This window comes from Ursus arctos, unplaced genomic scaffold (genome assembly GCF_023065955.2).
Source record: "Ursus arctos isolate Adak ecotype North America unplaced genomic scaffold, UrsArc2.0 scaffold_22, whole genome shotgun sequence".
NCBI classification, from domain to species: Eukaryota; Metazoa; Chordata; class Mammalia; order Carnivora; family Ursidae; genus Ursus; species Ursus arctos.
In genome coordinates, this window is record NW_026622897.1 from 14,568,943 (window position 1) to 14,589,928 (window position 20,986).

The 20,986-nt window shown below is 49.4% G+C and overlaps 1 protein-coding gene across 2 annotated transcripts; it reads left to right on the top strand.

Moving 5' to 3' along the window:
* Nucleotides 1-1,040: 1,040 nt before the first annotated feature.
* HINFP (histone H4 transcription factor) lies at nucleotides 1,041-12,692 on the top strand. 2 transcript variants are annotated; one of them, XM_044386585.3, is made up of 10 exons: nucleotides 1,041-1,108; nucleotides 6,446-6,630; nucleotides 8,827-9,056; nucleotides 9,311-9,422; nucleotides 9,580-9,732; nucleotides 10,240-10,317; nucleotides 10,405-10,525; nucleotides 10,612-10,750; nucleotides 10,841-10,965; nucleotides 11,711-12,692. In XM_044386585.3, the coding sequence occupies exons 2-10, from the start codon at nucleotides 6,456-6,458 to the stop codon at nucleotides 12,132-12,134; spliced, it is 1,557 nt and encodes a 518-aa protein (XP_044242520.2). In that variant the 5' UTR covers nucleotides 1,041-1,108; nucleotides 6,446-6,455; the 3' UTR covers nucleotides 12,135-12,692. The 2 variants fall into 2 exon arrangements, with proteins under 2 accessions (XP_044242520.2, XP_026361373.2); XM_026505588.4 differs by having other exon boundaries at nucleotides 1,046-1,568.
* The last annotated feature ends 8,294 nt before the right edge of the window (nucleotides 12,693-20,986 follow it).

Below are 20,986 nucleotides of genomic sequence, written 5' to 3' on the forward strand. Positions count from 1 at the left end.
AAGTCAATCAAATACATGTCAGAGTGGGAGAAGGGGGAAGATGGCACCAGGCAGAGCAACAGCAAGTACAAGGCAGGAAAGGTAAAAGGCGGCTAGGTATGGTGAAGAAACTGAAAGAAACTCTGGTCTGGAGAAAAGAAAGTGAGGGCAAGAAGGACTAAAGACACGGTTGAAGTATGCAGGACTCAGATGCCAAAGGGTCTAAGAAAGCCTCAGTAAGGTTTGGGGTTTTTGCCTCGAGGCCACAGAAGGCCTTGAAGTGTTGAAAGCAGGGTGGTGGTTTAATCAGATCTCCGTGGAGAATGGCTTGGAGGGAAGCAAGAGTGCACGCAATGGAACCAGATAGTGTAGACATCCGGCTGGACGTCGTTAACAGACTACCGAGGGGGCGGCAGAGGATGGGGGGTGAATTTGAGAGCTCCTGTGTTTAAGGAGGTAAAATTCACAGGACGTGGCGGAGGATCGTAGGTAACAGATGAGGGAGGAATCAAGGAGGACTACCGGGTTTCTGACTTGAAGGAGTGGATGGATAACATGGCTGTTCACTGAGCCTCGGAAGAGGAGAGGTGGTGGGGGAAACAGAAGATGGCACAGGAATACCGATATTTAAGAAAATCAGAGTAAGAGGGTGAAGGATAAGGTAGGACTCCAGTTTGGGTCGAGAGGGGTTGACTGCTCCGCACACGCAGCCTTCCGCGCAGCGGTCACCGCCTCCTGCTCCTCCTCCCTGCGCTCGCCGGCAGCTAACGCAGTAAGCCACTCGAGGAAGGAGAGACCCCACTCGGCGTACCGCTCGAGCCCCGCGCAGGCCCAGTGGGTGCCGAGCGCGGAGCCTGCGCAGTCGGAGGAATTCGGGGCCTTGGGATCGAAGCCCGCGCCTCTCCTGCAACCCCGCGGCGCCAGCAACTATACCTACCCCGCAGCCCGCCGGTCCTCAGTCCCGCCCCTTCCGTATTTTGGTCGCGCACGGGTTCCGTCAGTCGCAGCGGCCATTGGCTGTTAGAGGGATCTGAGAGCGGCGATTGGCTCTCGCTGGCCGTCGCTCAAGCGCCCTTCCGGGGACTGTCCGAGGTGGGAAGAGCTGGCGAGAGCCGGCAGCAGAGGGGCGGTAAGCTGGTTTCAGGGCTTCCCCTGGCTGCGTCGGGGTGCGCTCTGAGCAGGCTGCCGGGGTCAGGCTCTTCTTTAGTCGCCTTGGCGAGGCTTCCTCTGGCAGCTCGGCCACGTCGGTCTGCCTGGCGCCTGCAGTGCCCCCGGCCCCTAACCCCGACTCGAACCTCCTTGCTTTCTCGTCCGGGGCTTCGCTGCTGCTGAGACATGGTCACCGCCATGCCTTAGTGGGGGAAGGACTCCAGGACGCCAGCGGGGCTGCGAGGGAGAGGTTTTACCTGCCGGGACGATCTCCTTCTGTCCGAATTCTACCGGTGTCTGAGGGGCCCGGGTGCCGCCGCTTACGGCAAGCTTCCCCGCCTCGCCTGTGCACTGGGATTTCTTTCTGTCCTGACTTCCCTCATCGGCGCTTTGTTTTGGCGGTTGTCTTCACACGTCGGAGTCATCTTTTCGGCCAAATTGTGAGTCCTTAGGTGGTTCAGGACATAGGTCCTTCCTTTTCTTGAATATCGTTCAGGATTAATTCAGTGACTTGCGTTAAAATATATACTCTTAAGTATTTGCTGATTGCTTCTTACTGTGATTCCAGATGAAAAGAAGTGTTAGGGATTCCGCCGGTTGTCCTTTTGTTGACTTTTTTGTAGAATTGTGCTTAGATTGTCTCACCCTCAGAAGCAAGGATACAAATAGCTAACACTTGTTGAGTTCTGGCGGGGTGTTAGGCTGAGCATTTTAATATCCATTATCTAGTTTAGTCTATAAATCAATTCAGTGAGGCAGGCATAATGATTCCCCTGCTGCATGGGAAACTGAGTCTTAAGTAACTTGCAGGAGGTCGCACAGCTAGTAAATGTTGGAGCTTTCTAACCAGGTTTGTTGAATCCATCACCAGGTGTGATATTAGCGTTCCATTTACATTTAAAAAAAACAGGTTCAAAGAAGCTAGGTTATTTATCCAAAAAGTAAAGTAATAAGTTATAGGTTCACTTAAACATTAAAAGAGCTTGTACGAAGATGTGCTGGCCCTGAAGTTAGAACTGAATGGGCCACAGGCCAGGCTTTCTAGGAGCTCACAGTTTATTGGAGGAACCTGACAGAATAACTAACTTAATAAAACGTGTTTGGGGTATTGTGTATACAGATACGAGGTCAATGGGGAGGAAGGAATCAGACAAAGAGAGATAAGATGGCAGGTGTAGGAGGAAAGTGGAGCCGAATTCCGTGGCTTTGAATTCCGTCTCCATCACTTCCTAGCTTTGCAGCCTTGGGTACGTTACTTAACCTGTCAGGACCCGTTACCTCATTTGTGAAGTGGGATGATAATACCTCAGTTGTATTAATGAGTTTTTATACATATAGGACACTTAGAACAGTGCTTTGCCTACCGTAGATACTTAATAAATGTTATATTACTCTAGGCAGGGTAAAATAATTGAGACAGGAAACTTGAACTCAGGTTTTCTGACAGCTAGTCCAGTGCCCTCTCCAGTATACAAAGTGCCTCACTGTATTCCTTGCCTACAGAAAGAGGAGTGGTGACCGGATAGTCACTGACCCGCAGCTCCCCAGGGTAGAGACAAGCAGGGCACGGAAAGAAAGAATCCTGGCGGACAGTGAAAGAGGGGTTCAGGGAGCTTTGCCTGAGTTTCAGGTCATTCTAGATATCTAGATACCTAGATAGCCCACCTCCTGGGCCTTACCCAGTCCAACAACAGGTATATGTTTAGTGTATTTGTGCTCAGCACCATGCTGGACACAGTTTAGGGACACAGATGGGCGTGATATGGTTCCTGCTCAGAAGCAGCTAATATTGTCCAGTTGCACGAATGAGAATAGAACACATCAAATGACCATGGGCAGCATACAAATAGGGTTGAGATTTTCTGGTGTTAGCTATGCCAGACACAGAACCGAGAGACAAGAGTAATCCGAGGGGCAAGTAGTTTAGGAAGGCTTGTGTGATCACATCCTGACACTGAGTGTCTGAATAGTGCAGAGTTCTGTGCTAATGCTGGGAATGGGAAGGGAAGGGGCGATGGTCCCTGCTCAGAGAAGCTCCTAGTCTGGGGGAGACAGACGTTCCAGTCCATTGTAACAGCGCTGTAACGAAGCTGTAGACAGTGCTGAAGGGACAGCAGGTGGATTTTCCAGCTGTACCTGGATGAATTGGGAAAGGACTCACCAAGGAAGGGACGCTGGGCTGGAGGGTAGGTAGAAGTTTCTCAGGCAGAGAGTTTCAGGAGAATGTAATGTGTTTAGGGATAAAGATCATTGAATCAGAGAGGAAGAGGAATGAATGGACAGGAGAGGAAACCAGAGAAGCAGCATGGTGTGAACAAGGAAGAGCATGACCTTCAGGTTAGAGTCAGGGTGCTCTTGCATCAAATGAAATGAAGTTTGGGAGAGGGCTCACCACAGGTCTGACTCATGGGAGGCCTTCAGTCGTGGTAGTTTCCTTACCCAGTTCCTGGAGAAGTAAGTTGAGGCCAGTTGGAGAAGAGCCTTGTGTGCAGTTCTAAGTGGACTCGATCCTATAGGCAGAAGAGAGAGGAGGTTTGGGATGTTATATCTGACTTAGGAAGGCTTTCCCTACTTTTCCTACGCCAACATCATAAAAATAGTCAGCATTTTTTCCTAATGGGGTTCACTGTGAGTCTAGGGCAGCCCTGCAGCCCCATGTATACCCCAGAGTGTCAGAGGTGACTGGCTTCTTCTCAGAGGGGAGGCAGAAGCTGTGGGTGAAAAAAGGGTTTCTCTGATGACCAGTTAGGTACAGTAGGTTCTTGTACTTACAGACATGAAGGATTTCATGTATTTAGTATTTTCTCTGGTTTTTTTCCCCTGTCAGTATGTAGTAAGTATTTTTCAGAGCTCCCACCTCTCTCAGGTAGACCAGTGCCCTGCTCCCTTCCAGGGCCCACTGCGGTAGAGGCAGCAGCAACTGGGGAGCATCATCCAGGACATTCAAGGGGCAGAGTCAAGGCCTCTTAGTGTTTTCTCTTGCCCCAGAATTTTTGCTTTCAGTGTTGTCCTCTGTCATTCTAATGTAACGAGGGAAACTATTCCTTGATTGTTCCACAAACCCTGCTCTTGGAACTTCCTGCATCAGAACTGGGGTGCTGAGGTAAAAGGGCAGATTTCTAGATCCTGAATCGGAACCTCTAGAGAAGGGGCTGGAGCACTCTGCATTTGTGTGTGTATTAAAGATGGAGAACACGCAGTTTCTTATTTAGCTTTCTTCAACAGATATTTATTACAGGCCTCAGCATGCCTAACGCTGTGAATACCTAAGGTACGGTATCAACTGGATAGATACGGTTTCTTATGTTCAAATGGAATCTACATTTGACCCTTGAATGACATGGGGGTTGGGGATGCCAACCCTCATGGAGTCAAAAATCCACGTGTAACTTTTTTTTTTCTTATTTTCTTTTTTTGGGGGGGGTTATTTTTTAAAAGGTTTTATTTATTTGACAGAGAGAGAGCAAGCACACAAGGAGGGAGAGCAGAAAGCAGAGGGAGAAGGAGAAGGAGGCTCCCCACTGAGCACATAGCCCAACGTGGGGCTTGATCCCAGGGGATCATGACCTGAGCTGAACTGAGCCACCCAGGTGCCCCTGTTTTGGGGTATTTTTTTAAAGGTTTTATTTTTAAGTAATCTCTACACCCAACATGGGGCTAGAACCTACAACCCTGAGGTCAAGATTGCATGCTCCACTGACTGAGCCAGCCAGGAGCCCCTAATTTGTAACTTTTGATTCCCCTCAGACTTAACTATTAATAGCCCTACTGTTGACCGGAAGCCTTACCAGCAACATAAACAGTTGATTAACATGTTTTGTATGTTAAATGTACTGTGTGCTATATTCGTACAATAAAGTAAGCTAGAGAAAAAAATGTTATTAAGGAAATCATGAGAGGAAATACGTTTATAGTACTGGACTGTATTTATCGATACTGTAAGTTCATGTGGCCTCTTCATAAGGTGAATTGTCAGTACCTACATCAATATTGTCTTACATGAAACAAAACACTGCAGATGTTACATGTATTACTAACACTAGACATCAAAAATGAAAAGATAATGTACAGTCTGTGTGTGTAAGCTTTGATAAATTTTAACTTAAAAAAATTTTTTAAAATAATCTACGCCCAACGTGGGACTCGAACTCATGACCCCGAGATCGAGTTACGTGCTCCACCGATTGAGTCAGCCAGGTGCCCCGATGAGTTTTAATTTTTATAATAGATATGTGTATATTTATGGTAGTAAATGATAAATAAAAGATAATAAATAGTAAATAATAAATAGTAAATGATAGACTAGTATTTAATCATGACATACCTTTTTCCAAATTCTTTAGGTATGTCTAGACTACACAGTTCATCTGTGAATTTTTTCAAATTGTTGCAAACCTCCAAAAAGTTTTCCAGTGTACTCGAAAAGTATTGAAAAACTGCATATAAGTGGATCCGCCCAGTTCGAATGGCTATTGTTCAGGGTCACCTCGATATTTTAGTCTAGAGGATGTTAGGGGAGTGGTGAGTAGCCACTGGATAGGTTAGGCAAAGGCGGATTGTATGATGGGTTAAAATTTGGGCAGGGACTTAGGATGGGATGCAGTAAGAGATAAAGCGCTTCTGGGCTCATCCCCAAGCTGCATGGGTTAGAAGGAATGCGGACTTTGGAGTCAGCCTGACCTGACCCTGCCACCCCACTAGTGTGTGGCCTTGAGCAAACCAGTTAACCTCTCTGCACCTGAAGTTCTTATCTGTAAATGAAGTTAAAAATAGTACTTCCTTCATTGGGTGGTGTTGGTAATTCAGTGACATCAGGTAATGTGCTTAGTGTGGTGCTTGACCTCCAGTAAGTGTGAAGTTAAAGGGTTTTGCTCCCCGCGTTTCGAAGCTGAGGATGTTGAGGATTAGAAGGGTGAAGTTACTTGGCCATGGTCACACAGCTCACAGGTGGTGGATGCAGGCGTCTGGATTTGAAGTCTGGTCCTTGTCCAAAGCTATCTCTTTGAACCTGCGCACACTGTTCTGCATCCCATCGGAATAATTAATTCCTTCTCGGCCCGTGGCTCTGAAGCTTCATGAGAAATCGGCTGTTCAAGTTCTTAGCTCAGTGCCTGGCACACACTCAATAATGTTAGTGTGTGTTTTCCCTTCGCGAGAACACCAGACAGCTTCCAGAGGTTTGAGGAACTGAACTGGAGTAGCAGTTTCTCATGGGTCACAGGAAAAACGCCTACTGGTTCTTGGCAGGCTTTGCAGCCGTTCACCCCCAGTGGCACTTGGTGGAATCCTTGCAGCTCTGGATTTCTTCCTCCTCTAGGGTGAAGGCCATGCCGCCTCCGGGGAAAGTTCCCCGAAAGGAGAACCTGGGGCTGCAGTGTGAGTGGGGGTCCTGCTCCTTTGTGTGCTCGGCCATGGAGGAGTTCTGCGAGCACGTCACTCAGCACCTGCAGCAGCACCTGCATGGCTCCGGGGAGGAAGAGGAGGAGGAGGAGGACCCACTTGGTAAGGGACCAGGACAGGAAGGGAAAAGAGCTCAAGGAAGGTGGAAAATCTGACTTGTCCGATTGTGCCGTTTTTGTTTATAAAAACATTGTAGACACTTTATAGAAAACGGATTCACCAGGGTATGTGGAACGAATCTGCCAGCCTGCCATCAAAAGGCAGTTACTGACAGTACTTTAGTGAACATTCTTTTGATGTCTTTCTGCATATATACATATGTTAGATAAAGATGATTTTATTTTTTAAAAAGGATCATATTGGACAAGCTGTCAACAGCCTGCTTTTCTGATTCTCTGGTAATGCTTCTCGATTTTTTCTTTACTGCAACTACCAGTTAGGAATACATTTTACATCCCAACCCCATACACAGAAGTTAAAAAAATACTTGAAACAATCCTTGCCTTTATTAAATGCTCTCTGAAGTGTTCTGTCTTGTTCTTTTCCATTAAAAAAAGGGGTGCCTGGCTGGCTCATGAGTGGAACACGCGACTCTTGATCTCAGGGTCGTGAGTTCAAGCCCCACGTTGGGCATGGAGCCTTCTTTAAAAAAAAAATAGGCTTGCAATCCCCTGAGTTGATTTCTCTAGTCACTAATAGGTCATGACACAGTTTAAAGAACTCTGTTCTATAGAAAGTATGGCGGCAGCTCTCTTTCCCCTACCTCAAATTCTGTTTTACGTCTAGTGACTATGAACTTTACGTAATAGTTTCAAAAGTCAAGTAATATATGTACAAAAGAGAAATTAGGGTGTGTGTGTGTGTATATTATATATATATATACGTATATATATATATATACGTATATATATATATACGTATATATATATATATATATATATACGTATATATATATATACGTATATATATATATATATTTTTTTTTTAAGTAGGCTCCATGCTGGGCATGGAGATCTCACAACCATGAGATCAAGACCTGAGCCAAGGGGCGCCTGGGTGGCACTCCGGTTAAGCGTCTGCCTTCGGCTCAGGGCGTGATCCCGGCATTCTGGGATCGAGCCCCACATCAGGCTCCTCCTCTATGAGCCTGCTTCTTCCTCTCCCACTCCCCCTGCTTGTGTTCCCTCTCTCGCTGGCTGTCTCTATCTCTGTTAAATAAATAAATAAAATCTTTAAAAAAAAAAAAAAAAAAAGACCTGAGCCAAGATAAGAGTTGGGCGCTCCACCAGCTGAACCACCCAGGCGCCTCCTGTATTTTTTAAAGTACCTACTTTTTATTTTATTTATTTTATTTTTTAAAGATTTTATTTATTTATTTGACAGAGATAGACACAGCCAGCGAGAGAGGGAACACAAGCAGGGGGAGTGGGAGAGGAAGAAGCAGGCTCATAGCGGAGGAGCCTGATGTGGGGCTCGATCTCATAACGCCGGGGATCACGCCCTGACCCATAACGCCGGGGATCACGCCGTGAGCTGAAGGCAGACGCTTAACGACTGCACCACCCAGGCGCCCCCTAAAGTACCTACTTTTTAAGACAAGTAAACCCCTGTAAAGAATTGAAAATGTGCTTGGAGAGAGCTGCTTGAGAGCTAGGCAGTGGACTGTAGCAGTTGATGGTTTTCCCAGAAATGACAGGTCTTGGGCAGAATATGGGGGAAAAAAGAAGGACTGTGGTCTGAAGGAAGGTGTGGGAGGTGTCCCGGGCTGGAAGAGAGCTTCAGAAACCCGGAGCCACTAACGCCTGCGAGCCACACCTGCCATCTGCAAGTTTTTGGCACTGGGCCTTGCACACACCCTTCCCTCTGCCTCGACTACACTTCTCCTTCTGTTTACAGTTTACAGATGACTCGTCCTTCACGTCTCAACACAGGGACACTTCCGAGTCATCCCTGTCCACATCAAATGACCTCTGTTGGATTATGTTATAGTACCCAGACCCCGGCCCCCCTCACAGAACTCGTGACTCACTGCAGCTTTATATTTACACGTGTGATTACTGGATTAATGTTTTTTCTCCATGACTGAACGCTGTTGTGAGGGCTAGGACTGGCACTCTTTACTTGTTATATCCCAAGTGCCTCGTGCACAATTGGTGGTGGTTAAATGCTGGTATTTGCCAAATGATCTCCTGGTAATCGGGTCAGAGTCCAGCCTCCTCTCTCGCTGCTAAGTGCTATAGGTGGGAGAGCTGAGCTTTGCAAAGTATCAGACTCTTACCTCTAAACCCCTTTCTGCAGAGGAAGAATTCTCCTGCTTGTGGCAGGAGTGTGGCTTTTGTTCTATGGACAGTTCGGCTGACCTCATCCGCCATGTCTACTTCCACTGCTACCACACCAAGCTGAAGCAGTGGGGGCTGCAGGCCCTGCAGAGCCAGGCCGACCTCAGCCCCTGCATCCTGGACTTTCAGAGCCGCAACATCATCCCTGACATCCCTGACCACTTCCTGTGTCTCTGGGAGCACTGCGAGGTCAGCGGGCAGTGCTGTGAATAGGGGTGGAAGGAAGTTGGGGATCTTAGCTCATGATGCCTTGACCCTTTCAGGGATGCCCTGTGTATGCCAGGTTCCTGCTGGCATCTCATTTCTGGGTAGCTCCCTTGCTCAAACTTGCACGTCCCCGCCAACTTAATTTGGGAGACAGCCAAGGAGTCCCCCTTGGACACTTAGGGGTAAAAGTCCCTCTACCCATCCTCAGTCCTTACCTCAAGTTGCTCCTGGCACAGAGTTCCTTCGACAATCCTGAGTGGTTCTATCGGCACGTGGAAGCGCACAGCCTGTGCTGTGAATACCAGGCAGTCGGCAAGGACAACCATGTGGTGCTGTGTGGCTGGAAAGGTAGGGCTGCTCCTTAATTTCTGGCCTTTAAAGAACACCTGGGGTTGCTAAGGGCCTAGGGCAGCTAGGTATGGGCCCAGTCCCATGGGGTAAGTTTAGCCGCTGCCTGGAGACTTGGTGGTCTGTGGCTGGAGCCTGACTGGGCCTTCCTTCCCAGGCTGTACCTGCACCTTCAAGGACTGCCGGAAGCTTCGAGAGCACCTCCGCAGCCATACCCAGGAGAAGGTGGTGGCCTGCCCCACTTGTGGGGGCATGTTTGCCAACAACACCAAGTTTTTAGATCACATTCGTCGCCAGACCTCATTGGAGCGTAAGCAGTCCGAGAGGAAGGGGAGTGGGTGCAGGCTGTCCTGCTTGGGGTGGGGGTTAAGGGCGTGTTCCCAGGAGAGGGGGCCACTGAAGGCATCTGCAGCTTGGCTACATATGTCCTTAGGGCTCAGTCACCTGCTACACCCTTGGCTGCCCGAGAGTCTGTAGATTTTACTTTAGTGCTTTTACCGTGTGCCCTGTCTCTTTTCCCAGTGAATCCTCACAGCCCCATGAGGTGTGCTGCTTATCCCCCTTTTTGCAGATGAAGAAACTGAGTCTCAGGTTAAATCACTTACCTGAGGTTGCACAGCTAGTTAGGGGTCAAGCAGGGATTCTAATTCAGGTTCTCGACTCCTAAGTCCTGTGCTCCTTCAGTGGTACTGTGTCCATCCCAGTTCTTAAGCTCCCCCTTTCCTTGGGTGGGTCCCCTCTCCCGGGCTTGCTCTCCTCTCTGCGCCTCCCCGCCATCCCCCGCAGCCCACCGTGTCTTCTGCCTGCCCCACCCCAGAGCAACGCTTCCAGTGCTCTCACTGTTCCAAGAGATTTGCCACGGAGCGGCTCTTGCGGGACCATATGCGTAACCACGGTGAGTAGCCAGAGCCCCCAAGCTCCTGGCCCTCCCTCCAGGTTTCCGCCAGGCTTCAGATCACAGCCCCCTCTCTGCTCCTCTCAGTGAATCACTATAAGTGCCCTCTGTGTGATATGACCTGTCCACTGCCATCCTCCCTCCGAAACCACATGCGCTTTCGCCACAGCGAGGACCGGCCCTTCAAGTGTGACTGTTGTGACTACAGGTAAGGGGAACCGGGGGCTGGAAATCAGAGAACTCACAGTCCGGTGTCCGCTGTGCCCTCCAGCCCCTCCTGACCTCTCCCTGCAGCTGCAAGAATCTGATTGACCTGCGGAAGCACCTGGATACCCACAGCAAGGAGCCAGCCTACAGGTGTGATTTTGAGAACTGCAGCTTCAGTGCGCGGTCCCTCTGCTCTGTCAAGTCCCATTACCGAAAAGTGCATGAAGTGAGTGCGGCTGTCGGTGGGAGAGGGCTGGCAGAGGTGCGGGGGGCCCAGCATGAGGAGCTGGCCTCACTCTCCTCCCCTCCCCATCAGGGAGACTCAGAGCCGAGGTACAAGTGTCACGTGTGTGACAAATGCTTCACGAGGGGCAACAACCTCACTGTGCATCTTCGTGAGAAGCACCAGTTCAAGTGGCCCTCCGGGCACCCCCGTTTTCGGTATGTTTCTCAACCCTACCCTCTAGATACACAGACCTTCCCCCCCCACCGCCACAGTACCTTTTCAACAAGTTAAAAACCTTGAATTTGGGGTGCCTGGGTGGCTCAGTCGATGAAGCGTCTGCCTTCAGCTCCGGTCCTGGGATCCAGCCCCTCCTTGGGCTCCCTGCTCAGCGGGGAGTCTGCTTCTCACTCCTTTGCTCAGCTCCTCTCCCTTTGCCCCTCTTCCCACTTGTGTTTTCTCTCTCTCAAATAAATACATAAAATCTTAAAAAAAAAATTTTTTTTTAATTTGATGGTACTCCACCATCTCCATTGAGGCTCGAGGAGCCTGAAAACAAAGTGGCAGGGCAAAATAACTTTTTTGATTTTTGAATGTGGTGCCAAAGGCCTGCAGCCAGAACCAGAACTTGAGCCTAAGGTCCTAGTCCGTAGCTCCACGGCCATCTCATAAATCCTGTGACACCCCCACTGTCCGGCACAGATCATTTCTTTTTCCCACCCCCCTCCCTCTCTCTCTCCCCCAAGTTCCTACATACAGTTTTCTATTTTGAGTAATGCTCCTTCCCTCTTGTCTTCTACATATTCTCATAAAGACCTTTTTGGTGTCCAGCTCCTTTCACTTAAAATCCCAGGGCCTGTCCCATCCCTCATGTCTGTCCCTTACCTTGCCGCTCTCCGGGACGTTCTGCACCCCCCCCCCCCCGGTGCGTGCTTGCTGCCCCGTGTGCTCCTGCTTCACCAGGTACAAGGAGCATGAAGATGGCTACATGCGGCTGCAGCTGGTTCGCTATGAGAGTGTGGAGCTGACACAGCAGCTGCTGCGGCAGCCGCAGGAGGGCTCGGGCCTGGGAGCGTCACTGAACGAGAGCAGCCTGCAGGGCATCATTCTCGAAGCAGTGCCAGGGGAGCCGGTACCCCAGGAGGAGCCTGAGGAGGAAGTGGAGGGCGGGAGCAGTGAGGGGACAGGCCTCTCAGCCTCTCAGGACACTCCCAGCCCCGTCATCCATGTGGTGAATCAGACCAACGCCCAAGGCGAGCAAGAGATTGTCTACTATGTGCTGTCCGAAGCCCCAGGAGAGCCCCCCCCAGCCCCTGAGCCCCCCTCAGGGGACATCATGGAAAAGCTTCAGGGAATAGCTGAGGAGCCAGAAGTCCGGATGCTGTGAAGGCTGCGGAGCCTGACCCTTTTCCCCGCAGGCCCTGGGGTTTGAGCCAGGCTGGTGGCTATGCCCCTCGTGGGCAGCCCCTGCCAATGGAGGCCTTTAGGAGTGGTGCTGAGAGCAGTGCGGTGCACTGTGGACCCGGCTCGCATCATGCAGTGGACTCTAAAGACTTCCCTTTTCTGCCAGACCACCTGTGGTGGGGATCCTGAGGAGTTTGGATTCCTGGAGGGGGCGACCCTGGTCGTGTGTGTTCCTGTAGAGGGGCTAGTATCGGGCTTGCCCATAACCCTCTAGTTATGCTGAAACGGTGACTAAAATCCTTTGTCAGCTTGTACCCATTCCCATCTTTAGGGGTCCTTAGGTCCAGGGATGCCGTGTAACTGGTCCCTGCGAGGGCCTTTTCCTCACAACCAGCCAAGGCAGTGTGCGCCAGGCAGTCCTTTCCCTCCGAGGGCTCCTACAACCCCAAGGACCTTCCTGGTTATCCTCAGGGATGGGAGTGGAGGCACTGAGTGTGTGTGTAACCGTTGTTTTGGTAATAAAAGAAACACTTGGCTGTTACGCATTTCTTCCCTATGTCTGCTGGCCGTTGACTAGACAGTGAGGAGATGCAGCTGCCCAGAAGAGGAGCTGAATAGTTAGGCTTGTTCTTCTAGTGACTGAGGTTCATTTTTAACTTTCCTCTTGTTCCCCTCCCTCCACCCACTTGGTGAAACTTCTCCACTTCTCGGAGCATCTACCGTCTCCATGGAGGTCCCGTGAGTGGGCAGAAGTAGCGCTCTGGGATGCACGCGCGCGGGGCTCATCAGGAAGGGAGAACACCTGGCCACAGCCACCCCCTCTGAGTCCTGCTTAGATACCCAGTGCCTCTGGGGTAGGGGTTCTTTACCTGTGGGACTGGGAAGGAAGCCTTGGGGGTGGGGGGGAAGGTGGATTTGGAGGCCCCAGGGGATGGCAGGTACTCTAGGTTTAGGAACCAAGTTAGAAAATTGTCTGAATGTGTGTTTTCCTGGGGAAAGGGTCTGTTTTTCACTAGAGTCTCAACGAGGTTGAAACCCTCCCAAATAAGAACCATTTCTTTTGGCCTGTCTAGCCACTTCTCAGCACCCTGTGTCCATTCTTAGGGGGATTTCCACTCTGGAGAGTTCAAGGATATATTCTCAGGGGTCCTAGCTGGACAGAAAGCTGCCCACAAAGGACCATATTTAATTCTCTTCACAAAAACTGTGTGCCTTTGCAGGAAGAATTTAGGGAAGAAAAATCTCTTTGTTAATTCTGTCAGCCATTTACTGAGTTCCTCCTATATAGTCCAGGCACCGTGGCAGGTGCTAAAGATAAAAGATGAATAAAACCCAGGACCTGCCCTGAAGAGACTTGCGGTACAGAGGCAAGGAAAGACCTAAAGAAGTGGAGCGACAGAAGCCGAGCGGGGATCGTTGAGGAGACTCCAAAAAGGAGGTGGCAGTATTCCTTGGGCGGGGGATCAGGAAAGGCGTCATTGAGGAAGTGCTTAGAGCTACCGTGTACAAAGGTGCGGACGAGTTACTTCATGGAGAGGAAACTAGGTCTGTAAAGCTGAAGGAGTACTTTATGTCTGCAGCACAGAGGGCAGGAAGCCATGGGGAAGAGACGAGACCGGCAAGGCAGGCCAGGCCACCCAGAAGGACCATGGGAGGTTTTCGGCTGGTGATTCTGCTAGTGATGGGGAATACACAGTGGAAGAGTGAGTTACGGGGCTGCTGCAAGAACTCAGGCAAGAAATAATGAGAGCTTTCAGGCTAGGAGGAGCACTTGAAGGAAGGGCAGTGTGGAGGAGAGCGGAAATGTGGATGAAAAGTTGGCACTAGCAAAATCACTGGGTTTCCAGGCTCACTTTTCCAGGGTCCTGTACTGACCGACTTTGCCACCCACACCCTGTCCTCCACTGAACAAGTGTAATCCGCTTCACCCAGCACGCCTTCCCCGAGTCGAAGACAACTGAGGCTTCTTTGGGTTAAGGTCCTCAGTTTCTTCTATACCTCCTTGTGTCGTGTAATTTGGGGCTCCCCCCAATCTTCTCTGGGCCTGTGTTTTGGTGGTTACACCATGCTCTGCCCTCTAGAACCCATGTCTTTACATATTTTGTTATTGCCCAAACCTTCACTTCAGACATACACAGTGGTTACCTGGGACTTAACAGCAGGCTCTCGTGTTTGTCCTTAGTGAATTTTGTCTGGTTAGACTTGACACCTGTCCCCAAGAGGTGGGTTAAAAAAAGTTGAGTAGAACAGGGCCAAAAGCAGACCCCAAAAACAAGTCATGAAAGACCTTTCTCCTAACCAAGACCAGGTGAAGACTTTACAGACTCCAAACTTTGGGACGCCTAGCTGGCTCAGTCCACAGAGCTTGTGACTCTTGGTCTCAGGGTTCTAGGTTCAAGCCCCACGTTGGGTGTAGAGAATACTTAAAAATAATAAAATCTTTAAAAATAAAGGCTCCAAACCTTGGATACATGGTGGTGCCCCATTTTCCATATATAATTCAAAATGAAGGGGCACCTGGGTGGCTCAGTCAGTTAAGTGTCTGCCTTTGGCTCAGGTCATGATCCCAGGGTCCTGGAATCAAGTCCCGCATCGGGTTCCTTGCTCGGCAAGGAGCCTGCTTCTCCCTCTGCCTGCTGCTCCCCCTGCTTGTGCTCTCTCTGACAAAAATATCTTTAAAAAACAAACAAAAAAAAATTAAATTAAACGAAGCATATATAAAGACATCAAATTGATTTAAAAATATACAGTTGACCCTTGAACAATGCAGGTAGGGATGCTGACTCCCCACGCAATTGGAAATTCATGTGTAAATTTTGACTCCCCTAAAACTTCACTGGTGACCAGAAGCTTCACCGAGAACAGAAGCAGTCAATTAACACATGTTTTGTATGTGATATGTATTGCATACTGTCTTCCTACAATAAAGCTAGCAAAAACAAAATGTTTTAAGAAAATCATAAGAAAAAATACATTTACAGTACTGTTCTGTATTTATTTTAAAAATCCAATTACAGTTGAACCCATACAGTTCAAAGTCGTGTTGTTCAAGGGTCAGCTGTATACCATAATGATCAAATTCTGGTCTCAATTTTTTTCTTCCTTTGTGTGTGTGTGTGTGTGTGTGTGTGTGTGTGTGTGTGTGTGTGCGCGCGCGCGCGCCCTTGTTTTGTGGGTGTTTAAGCAGTGGCTCAGGCTGCCCCTCGAGGAATCCAGCAATACCTATGCTGTCCTTTCCTCCGTTGAGCAGTGCCTTGAGGGTCAAGCCGACGCCCTCTGTAAAGGGCCTTCCCTACCAGTCTTCTTAGCAATGCCCACACCAGATCCCATGCTCTGGATCCTGGGGACAGTAGAAGAGATTCTGGCCTGCTACTGTGTGATTCCAGTTCTCCAGGGGGAGGGGATTCTGGCCTCAGCAGGAGGGTGACAATACTAATTTGATTGCCTTAGGGTTTCATCCAGAATCAGCCCATGAGTCAGACATCATGATGCCTGAAGATTAAGGAGACAACCCGTCTTACTCTTCCTCTAGGAGTGGGGGGAGGTCAGGAGAGAAGGCAGGTGGCCCAGCAGTGTGGAAGTTAATGCTTTTCTCTTACCTGGAGCAAGTCCGAAATCTCAGAGAAGAGCACAGAAGAGCTGAGTGAGTATACAAGAAAAATGATTCCCCAAGATGAGGAGAGGGAGGAATGGTCATGGGGAATAAAGTCACTTCTGTAAGATTATGACCTATCAAATATACATGTAATGAATGGTAAATGAATGAGTTTTTCTCATGACCAGGAATCCCACAGTGCACTTCGGGGATAAGGGAGCATACCCATTTCTTGTTCAACAGCAGGAGTTGAGGCTGAGAGGGAAGGTTGATGGGGACTGTGAAAACTTTTCATTTCATGCTGAATAGGTTGAATGTCTTGACTGGGTAAGGAATATAGAGGACAAGTAGATAGATGAAACTGGGGAAAGGAATGGAGACACCCCTTCATTCTGAGTGGAGGGAAGGAGGGACGGATGGGAGGGGTGAGAGGGCCTGCATGTCTGGTTGTCTGTCTTTCCTTGAGAAAGTAGGAATTATGGTTTTGAGGAGATTTATAAGAATCGTCAAGTTTTAGAATTGCCATTAATAGATAGAGGAGTGGGTTAGATCACCTGATGACACAGCTGAGGTTGAAGACCAAGATCAGGCAGTGGCAGCTTCACTACAACCAGACACTTTTTTGTAGCAGATGCTGGCACCCCTGGAGCAAATGCAGAAGACAGACCTCGAGGTTCACCCCCAGCCAGGATATGGATTGCATCGGCCAAGGAGTAGGGTAATTAAAGCAGCCGGAGAAGACTGGACAGGGAGGCCCTCGGAGACTAGAAGGTAGTGTTTAGAATCAAAGCACTGGAGGTGCCAGGGCGTCTGGCTGGCTCGCTTGGTGGAGCCGGAGACTTTCCATCTCGGGTCATGAGTTCAAGCCCCACGTTGGACACAGAGCTTACTTAAAAACAACCCCCCCAAAAAAAAACCCCCACAAAGCATTGGAGGTTCCAATAAGCTTCTGAAGATTAGGAAGCAGAAGGGAAAGTTTGTGGTCAGAAAGAGGACTTTTTTTTAAGTGGGAGGAGGGGTAGAGGGAGAGGGAGAATCCCAAGCAGGCTCCTTGCTCAGCGCGGGGCTCAATCCCACGACCCTGAGATCTTGACCTGAGCCAAAATCAAGAGTGTGTCGCTTAACTGACTGAACCCCCCAGGAATCCCAGAAAGGGGACATTTTTATTTTATTTTATTTTATTTTAAAGATTTTTTAAAAATTTACTTATGTGACAGAGAGACAGCCAGCGAGAGAGGGAACACAGCAGGGGAGTGGGAGAGGAAGAAGCAGGCTCCCAGGGGAGGAGCCCGATGTGGGACTCGATCCCGCAACACCGGGATCACGCCCTGACCCAAAGGCAGACGTTTAACGACTGCGCTACCCAGGCGCCCAGGGGACATTTTTAAATAGAGCTGTTCAGAGTCCACAGTATGTCTGAAAGAAGTAGGCTGCTGAGTGAAGACAAGTCACTGTTGTGGAAGGGTTTAAGGGAAACACCTACCCTCAGGGGCCTTTCTGCCCCCACCCTGGTGGAGTGGGCCCGACTCAAGGGGGAACAGGCCCCAGAGAGACACTGAGCAGACCCCTGCTCTGACGCTGATTCCATACAAAGGACACTGCCCAGGGGTGTGGAGGGCGTTCAAGTTCAGGGGAAGGAAGATGACAAGCTGAGACTGGGAGGGGGGAGGGGGGAGGGGTCTGAAGGAGAAAGAGAATCTTGGGTAGAGAACTTTGGCATTTGGCAGCTTTGGAGATCCCCTCATTGTCTTCGTAGCAAAAGGCGATGGCAACTACATAGCAAGAGAGATGGAGAGGTACCTATTACACTTTAAAAATGCACTTCAACGTGCTTAATTTTGGTATATATTTTGTATTTTTATAATTTTAAAAGAATGAAGATCTTTTAGAAAACAACAGCAAGGGCTCCGCCTAGTAGCTACCCCTTCAGGGCCTGGACTTCGGCTGGGGACAGTTCCGTCAGCATCCCTTCTTATGGACCCCTCATTCCCAGTCCTGTGCTGCATTTCCCCCAGTGGCCAGCAGAGGGTCTGTTGACAAATACACTTTTCAAAGGTGAGAGGCTAGCACGGTGGGCAAGGGAGGCACCGTGGATGAGGGGCCTGGGATGTTGGAAACAGAACTGAGGTAGTCCCAGAGTCCCCAGTTCAGTTCCTTCCCGGCTCCCACAGGACACTGCTACCCTCCTTTTCCCATAGGTCCACAAAGCTCCTTACCAACTGCTTCTTCCACAAATCCCTGCCCGGAGCAGCCTGTCTGCTAGATTAACTCCTGGCACTTAAGCCGAGACAGGAATTTTCTGCTTCTGCCTTGCTCCTTGTAAGCCAATTATCATCAGCCCTTACCTGTCTGGGTCTAGGGAACCTGCCCAGGGTGGAGGCTCTTATCTTGGGAAGGGAGGGCTGGGGTGGGAATTGAGGAGGTCCTAGAGAAAGGAAAAGATCAATCTCAGAGAATGGAGGAGGACTATTTGGGGAAGAGAGGTAGGGTCCATCCGAGGGAAAGACAGTCCATGATAGGAGATAGCGGGGTGGTTCTGGGGATGGTGAGGTCTAGACTGAAGGTTCTAATGAGCAATGGTTCTCAAAGTGTGGTCCCCAGACTAGCAGCATCAGCATCACCTAGGGACCTATTAGAGATGCAAATTCTCTGGCCCCACCCCAGATCTGAATCAGAAAATCTGAGAGTAGAGCTAACAATTTGTTTTAACAAGCCCTCCAGATGATTCTGACTTGTGCTAAAGTTTGAGAATCACCACTCTTGAGTTATGAGGTTTCTACTAGGAATTAAAGGTGTGTATGTTCTAGGGACTCAAAGGTCCGATCTGGGGGTATGTGGTGGGGGTATCTCCTAGAATAGGGAGGCTGTCCTAGTGGACCTTTAGAAGACTGGAAAGGTTTTATATCCAAGAAGGAGAAGAGGTCTGTTCATAGGAGTAGAGATGGATCTGCTTTATAAAATGAGAAGGTGAAATATTAGAGAATGAGGAAGGTTGACCTAGTAGGTAACGTCATGGTTTTGAATCACTAAGTCTTGGATTCGGATTCCTGGAGCCATTATGTTAGTTTCGTGAACTCAGACCTAACATTTCTTTTTTTTTTTTTTTTTTAAAGATTTTGTTTATTTATTCGACAGAGATAGAGACAGCCAGCGAGAGAGGGAACACAAGCAGGGGGAGTGGGAGAGGAAGAAGCAGGCTCATAGCGGAGGAGCCTGATGTGGGGCTCGATCCCATAACGCCGGGATCATGCCCTGAGCCGAAAGCAGACGCTTAACCGCTGTGCCACCCAGGCGCCCCAGACCTAACATTTCTGAGCATCAGTTTCCTTACCTGAATCATGGGGGGCTAATACTGTCCTCATAGAATTGTCACGAGGACTGGTTAGACCATCCAGTCAGCGGGTAGCTACTGAGTTATTGAGTGTATCTTCTGGGTCCAAGTTCTAGGAATTCAGGGGAGAAAGATACAGGCCTTACTCTTTTCCCAGAGATCATATCTTTATGCCAGGTACCTAGCACATGGTAGGCATTTAATAAATGTAGTTTCCCCTCCTTTGCCAAGGAAATGGGAGATTCTTCTAGGGGAAATAAAATGAACCACGGTAAGTCTGGCCTGGAGAGTAAGGATGTATGATCTATTCTTGAGAATAAGCACTAAACTCTTGGATCCTTGAACCTCATAAGAACATTTCAAGGCTGATCTGCAGGATTTTTATCATGTCTCTTTCATGGATGAGGCTCAGAGAGGTTGAGAAATTTGCTTAAGAGCATGGAATGAGTAAAAGCGTCAAGGTCAGAACGCAGATCTCCGAATTCAGATTCAGGACATGGAAGATGTGCTCACAAAGTGGAAAGAGGGCGTCCTAGAGAATGGGAAGGCCTATTCTAGGGAAGAGAGAGGACTTTCATGGGTACGTGGCAGGTGTTCCAACCCAGGCAATGGAAGGCTCAGGTAGGGTAGTGGAGCTTGACTTCCTACCCAGTGGGATCAGCTGGGGAGCTTTTGAAAACTCTAACACCTAAGTCCCATCTTAGAGATCAGGACTAACTGGTTTGGAGTATTATCTAGATGTCTTTTGAAATTCCCCCAAGTGACGCGCTTATCTCAGCCAAGACTGAGGACCACTGCGTTGGGTCATGAGGTGTGAATCCCATGGTGTGGAAAGCCAATCAAATTCTTGGAAATGTTGGTCTCTGAAGCTGGGGAAGCCTGTCTCGGGGGAAAGGGGATGGGGTGTTCCTAAGAAAGGGGAAGAAAATTTCCTGAGACTTGGCAAGTTTTATGCCAGGGAAAGGAGAGGAGTGTCATTAAGATGTGGTGGTTATCTTGGAAGAATGGAAGAGCCTGTCCAGAAAATGGAGGGAGACAGTCCATTTGGGGATAGGGCTCTGATAGCCCCCAGAGCAGGAGGGGTAAAGCGAAGACTTCAGGGTTCAAGCCCCGCTCTGCTGCCGAGTAGAAGGGTACTCCTGGGGGGCGCCTGGGTGGCACAGCGGTTAAGCGTCTGCCTTCAGCTCAGGGCGTGATCCCGGCGTTATGGGATCGAGCCCCACATCAGGCTCCTCTGCTATGAGCCTGCTTCTTCCTCTCCCACTCCCCCTGCTTGTGTTCCCTCTCTCTCTGGCTGTCTCTATCTCTGTCAAATAAATAAATAAAATCTTGAAAAAAAAAAAAAGAAGGGTACTCCTGGGCACATTGCTTAACCAACTCCCTTATGCCTCTGTTTCTCTATCTCTAAAGAGAGGTTGGAATGCTTGCCTCATAAGGGCATGGTGAGAATTAAATCAGGCAATGCCAGGTCCATAATGCTCGCTCAGTAAACGCAACCATTGTGGATGGGGAGTCTCTACAGGAGCACTGGAGGTTAACCTGGAGAATGGAGGGTCCATCTCAAGAGTGAGGACTTTGGTCCTGAGGGATGGTGGTGATGAGGGGCATGGGAGGAGGGGAAGGTGGGGAGGGCTGGACGCTAAATCCGCTAAGCCTTACAGTTGCAGGGTGGAGACTGGAGATGTCCTGCAGGGGCCGCCAGCCTCCAGGCGGTGGAGAGGCTGGAGGAGGGGCTGAGGAGCAGGGGAGAGGTTTGACTGCTAGTAACCTCCAACCGCTGCAGTAAGGAGGTGCCAGCAGCACCAGCAGCCTCCCCTCCCATCTGTCTTTGCTCTGTGACAGGTGGGAACTTAAAAGCTCAGGCCACGTGTTTCAACTGGCTAACCTATTTACCCCTAGAAGATTGGGG